Below are 12,618 nucleotides of genomic sequence, written 5' to 3'. Positions count from 1 at the left end.
CAAGATGCATCTGTCATCGGGTTGACCAGGCGTGGGGACTGTAAAGAAAACCCTGAACCCATCTGAAGGCCAAAGTAATACACTAGCAAGAATTTCCATTAGTTTATTTTTTTCTGTATCAGTTTGTGTCTTTTGTCCGTATGGGCAGGTTTGCAAAGGTTTGTGCTTTTTTAGTTGTGGCCAATTAGTTGTATAGTTTTTGTGTGCTTATGTTTGTCAGCAAATTAATAGTTTACAGAGTTACCTGAAGTGAAAATGAAAATGTACAAGAATACATTTCCACTCCCTGTGTAAAATTGTTTAAAGCAATAAAGAAGCACAAGAAAAAAAAATCCAAGATATCTCTGGTGCTTTTATTCACACAGCTGGTATCAGGTTAACCATGATTAAGTCGGTTCAACTTCAGAAACTCCAGATACAGCACCACGTCTGATGGTAATTCACAAGCACCTTTTAGACATTGGAGTGGAAAACATAAAAAACGAACTAAAGTTCTTCATTAATTCTCAAAGAAACGTTTTATGACTGTTCTTCAAAGTAGATTTTTGAAATAGGATTAATAAATTGTATCATTAAAAAATAAGAAAATGCTACAAATGTACACATTTTTAGCTTATAATTGGGTTCTCTCTAAAAAAGATGAATCTTTGCAGCATGATTAATTTACTTTTGAATTTTTAAGGCCATAAAGCATTGTCTTCTGTTTATCGGGGGGGTTACTAAGGAAGTCCTGTCAGTTGGTGGTACGTCAATGGCTTGCTGTGGTTTTACTGACTCACTGGGTCCTACTAACGGAAAACATCTTTTACACTGTTTGCTGTTAAATCACGGCTCCGTGTCAGTCTGAAGAGGTTGGTACAGTATGTGTGACGAGAAACAATTACAAAACTGATAGTTTCCAAGAGCCAGCAGCCGACATGCAGTCTGAAATGCAAGCAAGGAAAACGCCATTAAAAAAAAAAACCCGTGAAGTGCCTTTATAGAATTCAACACTGCCGCCTCCCAGATATTTTTATACTTTGAACAGATGTTGAGCTTTGTTATTTATTTAACATTGAGTGGGGGAACTCTCACAGCTCATTTTTCATTGGAGAGAAAGTGAGCTGAGAGTCCAACTTGGGTTCTCGATCTCACTGATGTAGAAAAAACAGGTAAACAAAAGGATTTTGTAGCCGATCTCAGGCGACAAAAAGTTTTACTTTTTGTTTTGTTTTGATTTAAAAAAGACAGCAACTATTTTGCAGGACTAATGGAATCATTGGTCAGACATCACCACTTTGTGGCATGACCTTTATTCAGATTTAAAGTACATTCTGCAAAGCGCTGGTATTCAATAAGAGGTTTGCCATCTCCTTTCACACACATGAACTACCAGGGTGACATTTACTGTAGATGGAGAGTTGCTTTCCCTGAAGGAAGCTGAAGGAAGCTGCATCAACATCATGGAATCTAATCCAGCGTTTCCAAAAGCCGTCAGGATGCAGTGCTGTCCAGGCTTGTAGAGGGCTCATTATGTGATGTGTTGCAACTGTGCACGCTGATTCAGCTTTTGTAAAGCACCATTTATTTCAAATGGTAATTGCAAGAGAGTCCTGAAACGACGTAGATTTACATCTACCATTTTCCCTTCCGATGAAAATACTGCAGAGGCTGCCCTTATTGCCATCCAAACGTAAATTTCTGAAGGGGCTGACGTTTCAATTACTGCTGCTCATTGAACCCATTTCTATTGGTTTACTGGGTACCGTCTGTAATGTAAATCTAGTTAAACAAACTTCATTTTTGTGCTTTGTTTTGTGAACTGCAGAATATCAGTACTTGGCAGCTCTCAATGAAAGCTGCTGTCATGTGCAGTGTAGTAGATAGCCTATCTTGTCACCAAATCTACTGATAGTAGATGCAGGGACCTTCTCTTTGAATCTTAAACTGCACACGGGCGGCACAGTGGCAGAGGTATTAGGATTGCTGCATTGTAGCTCTGGGGCCCTGGGTTCAATTCTGTATCTGAGGTGCTATCTGCATGGAGTCTGCATGTTCTTCCCGTGTTCGCATGGTTTTTTTTTCGTGCTCTGATTTCCTCCCACTGCCCAAAGACATACTGGTGGGATAATTGGCTTCTAGTAAACTGGGCCCAGGTGTGAGAGTGTGTGTGTTGGTGTCCGTGTGTGCCCTACAGTAGACTTTTGTCCCATCCAGGGTGAATTCCACCTTGCACCTGTTGCTTGCCAGGATAGATTTCAGCTCCCTGCTGATCCTGAATTAGATGAAGCAGTTCGAAAAAGGATGGCTGGACGAAAGCCCATTGCAATTTGATCCACAGGAGTTGTAAGACTCCCTTATATTCTTAACCCATCTTGGAAACAAATTGTGTATTAGAGAATGTTTGTCTTTTAGAGGCGAGTTACTGTACCTTAGAACAACCCCTTCTTATGAGAAAATGGCATCTGGTTTAAACTGAACGGATTGCGAAAGCAGTATACTTGTCAATGAACTGCCAGTTTCATTCCATCGATTTGTTTCCCATGTTCCATATTTATATTATTTCACTAGATGTGTTCCAGATTGGGAACACTGCTTAAGGGATTTTCTTGCTTTAGATATTTTTAATGCAGCCTGGTCTCAAGTGAGTGTTGTAGCATAGCAACACCCACAGATAAGAGGCCTTGCTTTGCTTGGGCTTTCTGTGTGCACAAAAGGTATAGAGAACCACTTGATTGTGTACATTATATATTTTTTTTAGTTTTAAGTTTGATGAAGTATGAGTTCTTAAACACTGTGGGGCTTGGGCAGTTGCACATGTACACTAAAATACCATTTCATTAGATACTTAAGTAGCATGTAAAACGAAATTACCTTATATGGCAGTTATTTTAGTCTGTGAGGCTCTGCTGAAGCCAGCTTGTGCAAGACATAATTTTTGTTCTGTTTATCTGCTAAGTAGACTAACAAATATGTGCTTAAACGTATTAAATCTTTTCATTTTAAATGCTTTTTTATGTTTCCAAGCCACCGCCATCAAAGTAATACACTGGTCAACTCAATAGACCTAACGAATAATTACATCTGGGTCTGATTAGAGCAGATGCCAGTCATGTGTGCTGATAGGCAAAGTAATCCAAAACTTTTTAAAACGTTTTTTTTAAGTTCAGCCGTCATTAATTTAGACAACTGTAATGCAAAAGGGGCATGGCATAATTTGCTTTACTTGTCACTGAGCATCAAGCGCAGAGCTGCAGAAGATTGATTAAGTTATTAAGGCCATTGCAACATCTTTTTGTAGCAGTTGCTCTGATATTTTGTGAACAAACATGGCATAGGGAATGATCAATGTGCTGACATTTGCTGTCGGCGGAGGGGTCTACTGTGAAAGTCACAGCCTAGTGCGTTAACTGTACTGCTGGAAGCAGTACAAGCTGTACACATGCAATCCATACTTTGCACCAGGTTGCAGTTGATTTTTTGTAGGATTCTGTTCCCTTCCTCTTGTAGAACCTGGATAAGCATATGCAACTTCACTGGTCTTTTAGACATAGACATTACATGCCATTTCTAAAAATACTCTAAAAATAGACCATTAATTAAAGGTATACTGTACAACGGTGTTTCCCTGTAATACCTCCCTTTAAAAAAAGCAGTGACATTTTCTAATACAGTATATACAGTTCTTTCCAAAAGTATTCACCACTTTTCAATGATGCACCCTTTCATTGAATATTAAGTAATGCATTCACATTTTGTAGTAAATATTTTTTATAAAAAAAACTGACGCTCAAACCAAACACGTTTTTGAGTGAAAGAAGTTAAATGTCAGCAAAAACTGCGAAGAAAACATCTTAAACTGAAGTATGATGATTGCATAAGAGTTCACCCCTCGGTCCCTTGTTAATAAAAGTCAGCAAATAATTCTGCAAAGTTGCGTGTAGACAATTTGCACACTTTGTGCAGTTTTTACCCATTCGTTGCAAACTTGCTTTGTGGTTTGATTTCTGGACTAAAAACAAAACATCAGCTTAATCCCGATACAGGTTTAAACTGTACATTACAGTTACAGCAGGTGAATGTGCTACTTTCAGTGGAACTGAACCATAATTCACTCATTGTTTACTTACTCTTCCACCTCCTTGTTCCACAGAAATACGTGACTAACTTCAGCTCCCTGCCTGTGAGTCTATAGCAGCGACCTCGGCTCTCCCATGGCTGGACTGTGTGCTGACCGGCCTGTTGCTTCTCTTTTCAGTTTTGTGCGGAGCTCAACCAGTCAACCCTGCCAAATGTCCGGAAATGGAAAGGGTCCAGGGGACTGTGGAAATGTGTCGTCTCTGACAAGCCTGCTGGACAGTCATACAAGGTAGGATTGTTAGACCTACTGAGATCCCCATAGACAAAGGCTGGTTCCCTTTTAATTAAACTAATAATTAATAATTGCTTACAATCATATAGTGCTCTTCTGGACACTCCACTCAAAGCGCTTTACAGGTAATGGGGACTCCCCTCCACCACCACCAATGTGCAGCATCCACTTGGATGATGCGACGGCAGCCATAGTGCGCCAGAACGCTCCCCACACATCAGCTCTCAGTGGGGAGGAGAACAGAGTGATGAAGTCAGTTAATAGATGAGGATTAATAGATGAGGCCATGATTGGTAAAGGCCAATGGGAAATTTGGCCAGGACGCTGGGGTTACACCCCTACACTTTTCGAGAAACGCCCTAGGATTTTTAATGATCACAGAGAGTCAGGACCTCAGTTTTATGTCTCATCTGAAGGACGGCGCCTTTTTAAAGTATAGTGTCCCCGTCACTATACTGGGGCATTAGGACCCACATAGACCCCAGGGTGAGCGCCCCCTGCTGGCCCCACTAACACCTCTTCCAGCAGCAACCGTAGCTTTTCCCAGGAGGTCTCCCATCCAGGTACTGACCAGGCTCACACCTGCTGAGCTTCAGTGGGTTGCCAGTGGTGAGTTGAACATCAGGGCCTCACTGTAAGGATTGCACAAGAGGAGGGTTAGAAATGGACAAAACTAAAAACAGACTAGAAGACATTTCAAAAGGAAGTTGTCAGATCATAAATGTGTGATTCCTAGTTTCCTTTTTTCAGTCTATGAAAAATGTTGACATTTCAATTTTAAAGCAACCGTCCTTAATTTGTGCGTCATAACCTCTATTGTTATGCAACTTCCCCAATAGATTTGGCTTATCACTACTTCACTCTCTGACACTTGTGTTTACTTAATGTCATATTAATGGATTACAGGTTTTTAATTTTGTGTTTTTCATGTGGCACACAGTTGGTAAAGGTCCTGGAAGGTAAAGTGATAGCAAGACATTGAAGATGAATGGTTGTTTTTTACATTTCCATCTGCACCATTGTCTGTGTGGCCAAAAAAAGATACTTGAAACATATTCTGATAGACTAAGCTAATCAATTTTACATACTTTGGAGTCCAACACAGGAGCGTATGTGTGTCGACGAGACACACATAGGAGAGTAGGATTTGCATTTGTGAATATACTGTAGATACAAACATTTTTAAATGTACTTTTTTCTTTCTAGACAGGTCTCCTTTTACAATTGACTTGTAAATTGATTGGCTCTCTTCACACTTGACTGCTTCAATCGTTCTGTTTCGATAAGTTTGTGTTTTTGTATAAAATGGTGATACTGTGCCTTCAAATCTTTAGCCAATAGATCGAATTAATGCTTTTGTATTTTGTGACAATGCCGTTCTTATTACTGGTGCTAATTTAAGTTATGGTTTGGTAATCACTTCTAGGTAACCTACTGTATACATTGGCACAGGTTAAAGTGTCCAATTTGATTTTTGTTCACTTAAACTGTGGTTTTGCTAGTGTTTACAGGCATGTTGTATGACTCATATATCTTTGATTCGAGAATGTGAAGTGTACTTTTGCAGATACAGTATATAAATTGTCATCTTTTTCATTAAACTAATCCTGTATATCTTCATTTCATGGAAGGGGGCTGAGTTTGCCGGTTTCCTGTGGGACAGCAGTTGTGGAATAGAGCTCAAGGATGCAGCTTTACTGGAGAGCCCAGCAGTCAATGGGAATGGGAGACAGGCACATCCTAGACCATACCTGGCTCATTTCAGTGTAAGAATTTTCATAGTCCTGTCTTTCTAGTCTTGCAGATTGATTTCATTGGCTTCGCTGCAGGGGTGTTAAGGTGGCGTCACACTACAGGACGCGACATGACTTCTAGTTGGAGAGCATGTCAAATTTAATGACTGTCAAATTTAGTCTCGCTGCCTTTTCTGTCCTTGAGGGTGTCAAATTATATGACTAGGAATCACAGGGGGTGATTAATTACATGATTCACTCACAACTTTTCATCACGGTTCCAAATCTCGTATTGTGCCGCGAAAGTACCGCGAGGTCGCTTCACTTTGGCAGCCAATCAACATGGAACCGGAATAAGAGGAGGAGCACCGCACGCAAGTAAACAAACAACATGGAGAACAAGCACATATACATCTTGAAAAATGTAACACAGGCATTGTTTTCCACGAATAAACATCTTCAAAAATATAATTCTTCTTTAGAAATATAGAACAAATTTCCAAAAATAAAACACAGTTAAAAATATGACACACCTTTAAACCAAATATTTTAAACAAATTAGTATTGCGCTATAACATGTAATATAATGAGCACATTATCTCACAAGTACACATCTGGCTCACTGCCCACCCCTCCGACTTGCAACTCACTATGAGAAAATCAAACCAGTTTGATTTTGTCGTAGGGGCTGTTATGAGCGCTATGACTGAGTAGCAGGGGGTGTCACACTACACAACTGGCGGTACAGGGTGCGAGCTGCGACTCTACACCTCACTCTAATTTTCTTGCGAAAATCCTAGAAAAAGTCGTGTAGTGTGACGCTGGCATTACAAGGAAGACATTTGATCATTTTTTACAGGTCGGGGCATCTGAGGTGACACTTGTGAATATCCATTTGAAAGCACTAGTGACGGAGGGAGAGGCCAATGGGAAGAGCCATTCTGAGAACCTCAGGTTTTCTTTTTTCACGGAGACGGTACAAGAGATACTGAAAGGTAAAACTCCAGGTGGTTAGTGGATTGGTTTCGCTCTGTCTTTTTTCCCCTTGTTAATGTTTCCATTAAGTTCAGGCGTCTGCTTTACAAAAAAACAAGGTTTCTCTCAAGCAACATATCCTACAAGCAACATATCGCAAAATAGAGGTTTATTTGCTCTGATGCTGAATTGCAGCCTCTTTAAATTTCAATGCACTGAATCATCTTCCCAGTATGTTGATGAGTAGAAGAGTAGCATTTTGTCTGCCTCGACTCCTTCCAACCCATCTCTTGAAACTGGTTATTTTCCCCCTGACCAACCCAGTTTCCACCCCAGTAGACACCTTCACACTGGCAAAAATTTTGACTCATGTTGAGATTTGCATATTAGTAACTTGGATCAAAGTGCTTATGAGAAAGGGGCAATAGAAAAGCAACCAATTAATGTCTCAACGACGTTACCTTTTTATATCAGGAGATCATCATTACCTGGAAATCAATTCTGTGCTTCGTGCCTGGAGAGGAGCAGGATTATGGTCATTAACTTCACAAGGGTAGATAGTTAATTACACTTAACAACAGCCAGCTGTAACCATGAAGAGGCTCGTTATTCAACGGAAGCATGGTTTCAGAGCAATTTTGTGATACCTCATAGGGAGGCTATCATTTTACAGTTTGTGCAATGAAGGAAATGTATTTCCTTTTCAAGAAAAACTTTCCTTCTCAGGCATTTAGACTCGCACATACAGCCAAAAATGGAAACACTTGGATGAATATGGGACATCGTGTATATTAAAATGAGGGGATTCCACACAGATGTGGCATTAATTAAGAAAATATCATTCCGTTATGCTTTGGGTCATGGCCTATAACCGTGACTGCAAAGGAGACCTCGGTGTCTTTGAAGCAGGGTGATTTCTAGGGAGCATTTGGCAGGAGCTTCAGCGTACAAAATAGCTCCACTTTCTGATGTTTCAAGAGATCAGTGTCTAAGGAGATGTCAGCATGGATCTCTGAGGAAAAGACATCACCAGCACAGGACAAGAGTGAGTGGAAGTTCACTCCTGCACAGTTCCAGAAGCTGGTTGACTCTTTACCCCTGTGCATATAGGCCACATGTGCTGGCTCAACACACTATTAAGTGACTTAACATTGCTGTGTCCTTTCTTTTGGTCACTACTAGTATATACAGTATACTGCTCTATCAATACGAACAAGATTCTATAGCAGAAACCCTTGACACATGTCATGAGTTTACTAATTTGTGAAGAGTGCCTAGCTGACGTTTTGTTGTTGCTGCGCAGGAGAAAAGGACTTGGTTATACTGGGTGATTTCAGCCTGCCTCCAGACAGCAGTGATTTCGATGTGTTAAAGAAGGAAAAGCTCTCTCCACTCATACCTGCAAGCACTTTCACCAACATCAGCACCAGGAATCCACAAGGGTCCAGCTGCTTGGACAACATTTGGGTTAGCCGCTCGCTCAAGAAGATTTGCACAGGTGCGTATGAGTGTCCAGATTTTCACTCACATAGATTAAAACATTTTTAAAGGCATTTCTGCTTTCTAGATCAGTCTTTTTTTAAAGTTACACACTTGACTAGCTCATTTTATTTATTGTCATCTCTAAAAAATGTAAACAAAACCTTGGTTTTGTTTGACCGTGACACATTCTGTCTTGCTTTTGAAACCTTGTTTTGCTTTTTCCATGTTGTAATTAAGTCATGTCCAGCTCTGATCGACGGTATTTAAAATAACGCTGTAAAAATGAGAATTGAGAGTTTGATGTAACCCATTTCTACTTCATACTCTTGTTTCTTCCCCCAATGTAGGTCACTGGGCTGTCGTGAGGGAAGGTCTCACTAATCCCTGGATCCCAGATAACTGGTCCTGGGGTGGTGTAGCTTCAGATCACTGCCCTGTGATCGCAGAGTTTTATGCTGACATCCATCAAAAGGAGCTCATTCGCAACGGAAACAGAGTTGCTGTGGTGGAACGCGGTGACATTATTCCCAAACATGAACGATGACAGCTCCAGGACTCTCAATCCGAGAAAGCATTAAAAAAAAACATGTTTTTGTCAGAGTGGTGTTCATGGTGGAATGAGTGAAGGTTAGCAGTGAATGTGAAAAACACCATGATTGCCTTTTTTTTCCAGCGAGGTTTTGTGCTTCAGAGACCCAGTAGATTTAGTTTATGGTTTGGAGTATGGACAATGGATTAATACTGAGCCAAATTAAATTACATGGAAAAAAATAAGACGTTGACATATCAAAAACAGATTTTTCTTGGGCTGAATGCACTTTTTTCTGCAAGGAATGAATCTCCTTCATCTCAGAGCAAATAAAGGACATTTTAAAGTCAAATTCAGACTTGTTTCAGTGTCTGGGAATGATAACACTCTTGTTGAGAGGACTTGGATTTGAAAATAGTGTTTCACGTGTTCAGGCCCTGATGTTGTACGATTTTCTATTTTATATTTTAAAGATCCTTGTCTAGGGGAAAAAAATCAACATTTCTCTTCTGTTTTTATCCACTGATCTTGCTTTCCAGCAAAAGTATGCTTATATGTGTTCACATTTTTTTACATTTTCAAATTTTAATACATATCACATAATTGGCCAGCAAGAAGCACGGTGTCTTGATTTTTCTTTTCACTTAAGCTCTTAGTTAAAGAATTAAACTAGGTATGTGCTTAACTGTAGCTATTTAACCCTCTGTCCAGGTCTTAAGCTACTGACAAAGAGACCCATAAAGTCTCCTGTAGGCTGGATTTGTACCTTAGAATACATTTGTTCTTGTGGCTTAAATACATGAAAAGAAACTATTCAGAAGGATTCAAAAGAATGTTGAGCCTTATTCTATAGGAATACAGCAGAAAATACCTTTCCTAATCAATATTAAAAATAATTGAGGGTGTTCTGTACAAATGTACACTGGCTATACATTACCAAATGTTGTTGAGAATTGAGTGATCTGGTGAAAAGCTTCTTGGACTACTGACATTTCAGTTTTTAAGATACAATATTAATAAATGAATTGACAATACGTTCTAAGAAAGAAACTTGTTTTAGTAACATTTTTAGCAGGACACCCTTTTGTTATGACATCCAGAGTAGCACTGCTAGACACAGACAGATCCTTGCGTGTTAGAACCAGTCTGTATCCTGTACGTACTGTAACAGCAATATTTATGTTCAAGCTGATAGAGTTCAGAATTGCAGACATTTCAGCTTTTGTCAGTGATGCATATGAAGTGAGTAAAAAAGTAAGGTTGATGTTTACAGCAAACTTCAAACTGTTTCTTACAGAGAAGTGAGCAAGACTAAATGATGAAGCACAGATATGGTCACTTTATAGTTTCTCAGTAAGCTGCTGTGATGTTCACATTTTTACACTAATTTCGTTAGGATTATAGTACACACTTGTCCCATGTAGCTGTTTTAGCATTTCAGCACCTCAGAGCTAGGAAAAGGCACATTCTGTAATGTGCTGGTAATGTGCTGTTTCACACTGTATTTAAGAATACTTGTTAATGCTGTAAGGAACTGTACATAAGATGAACATTCACAGCTGAAATTAACAGGAGCCAGATATAAAATGTGTTAATTTCGCAATAATGTTTATGTAGATTATTTTAAAAATCATTTGTTTTTATTTAGAACATTATATTGACCGTTATATGTTGTTCCATCAAAGATTATTTAATTTAGTTGGGTTTTATAGCAGCAAATCCATTGTAAATATTTTCTTAATTTATTTAACCTTAAACCAGCCTTCCTTTTTCATTGAATTCTAAGCCTAACACAGAGCAATTCTGCTACATTACGAGCAACTCTTTTGTCAAAGAAAAGGAAAACAACATGAAATAAAATGGAAGTTGTTTTAGTTGTGATTTGGTCTTGGAATATATCCTGACTTTGGCAATGAGATGAGACAGTTTCTGTGGTAACTGCAGCAAGTGACATGCAGATGAGTTTCTAAAATATGATGTGTGTTGACATGGACGTTGTATTATAAACTGCTCAATGGTAGTGTTAAAGAGTAACACATAAGCACTAGACAGAAAGTATACATAGATGGGATCAGCACATGTAAATATCTTAGGTCAGGGTGCCTTATAAAAAAAAAGCCATGGATTTCTATATGTAATTGGCAGTTTTGTAATAGCTTCTTAGAGTATCTCTTGAGCCATTTCATATGGCCTTTTCCCTACAATCTTGTTAAAATATTCAAAAGGTTAAAGGACATCATGCAGGAAAATCACTTAGGCCTGCTATGTACAGTACTGGATCAGCTAAACTCCTGAAACTAATTAGTTAAAGCAATACAAAGGTCCATTGTGTAGGTGCTGTGGGAAGTAACTATGGATATTGATAGAGATAATTCAGCATGTGAAAATGTATACTGTGTATGACTGAATTAAAAGCTCTTAATGACCAAGGTGTGTGTGTTTTTTTTCCTCTGAGCAAACCTCACAATGAATGTACTGTATGTAATGATCATACCCCAACAAATCGGGTCATGACCCATGACCCAGAATGTTTGGTTTGTAGTGTCAAATAGCAGTGCTATCTTTTAAAATTATCGTGCTATATTGTAGTACTGTTGTCAAAACTTAATATAACGTTAAATTAACAGTATTATATGACCATTTTTTAAAGTTTGTTTCCTATGCAGTGAGAAGTGCTTAACTGTTAGCATTTGTATCTTATAATAATTTTAATCTTTACTTTAAATATTTCTTTGAATAATTACGCAGTCAATATCCAGGTTTCCTGTCAATATATGTAAGTCCTTTTTTAAATCTAATCTCTCTTAAGAGTCTGCCTTGTCAATGAGATGGCTAATAATAAGAAGCAAGTTCCTACATGAATTAGGTGTGTACACAGGCATGCCTGAAGATTAAGGTCAGGAATCCAGCATCTACCTAGACCCAAGAGCAATTAAGAACAGAAGAAATAACACAAGAGAAAGCCTTTCACATATATTTATCCTATTTTGTAGTTAGCAACTGATAAATCCAACAATCGTATTAAGCTAATGTATTAAACAACATGACTATACTCACACAGCCCTTTATTAAAGCAGTGCCTCCTGTTCTTGGTTTTAAAGGTTCACTGTTGTTTCAGTACAGTTTTAACTCAGGTGCCCAGGTCAGGTGTTCAGTTTTCCATTAGAAAATCTATCAGTTGGATGAAGAATAAAGCCTTTGGGTGTTTGCTGTGCTTATCACAATAAGAGAATAACAGAAGTCTGTGTATTAAAAAATAATCTGAACCAGTAAAGCAAAGCATAACTTTTAACAACAATAATAATGATTCATTAGCGTTCACCACAATCATGATAAGTAATGGGCAAGCAACTATAAGGGTATGATGGAACTCTGTTAAATTCTGAAATATGTTAAGGAAATCGCTGTGACCATGAGTGATGATACCTAGAAATGGAAAGGTTATCAGTTATCAAGTGTGTTGTCCGCCTGAAACTTGGCAATCTTACTAAACTATAATAAATTCATTTTGATGTTTAAATACTGCCCCAAAAATAGAATAATTCATA

At 38.7% G+C, this 12,618-nt stretch overlaps 1 protein-coding gene across 1 annotated transcript in view; it reads left to right on the top strand.

The window, feature by feature from the left end:
• eepd1 (endonuclease/exonuclease/phosphatase family domain containing 1) overlaps positions 1 to 11,499 on the top strand; it is a 42,281-nt gene extending 30,782 nt beyond the window's left edge. Inside the window, exons 3-7 of the mRNA XM_088929603.1 lie at positions 4,238 to 4,348; positions 5,983 to 6,117; positions 6,944 to 7,079; positions 8,363 to 8,557; positions 8,889 to 11,499. Of these exons, the coding sequence (XP_088785729.1) occupies positions 4,238 to 4,348; positions 5,983 to 6,117; positions 6,944 to 7,079; positions 8,363 to 8,557; positions 8,889 to 9,085 (774 nt within the window). The 3' untranslated portion in view covers positions 9,086 to 11,499. The remainder of the gene's footprint in view (positions 1 to 4,237; positions 4,349 to 5,982; positions 6,118 to 6,943; positions 7,080 to 8,362; positions 8,558 to 8,888) is intronic.
• The last annotated feature ends 1,119 nt before the right edge of the window (positions 11,500 to 12,618 follow it).

Source organism: Atractosteus spatula, chromosome 12, assembly GCF_055471065.1.
Source record: "Atractosteus spatula isolate fAtrSpa1 chromosome 12, fAtrSpa1.hap1, whole genome shotgun sequence".
Lineage (NCBI taxonomy): Eukaryota > Metazoa > Chordata > Actinopteri > Semionotiformes > Lepisosteidae > Atractosteus > Atractosteus spatula.
Note: the sequence above shows the minus strand (reverse complement) of the source record. Positions and strands in the feature narration are given on the sequence as shown.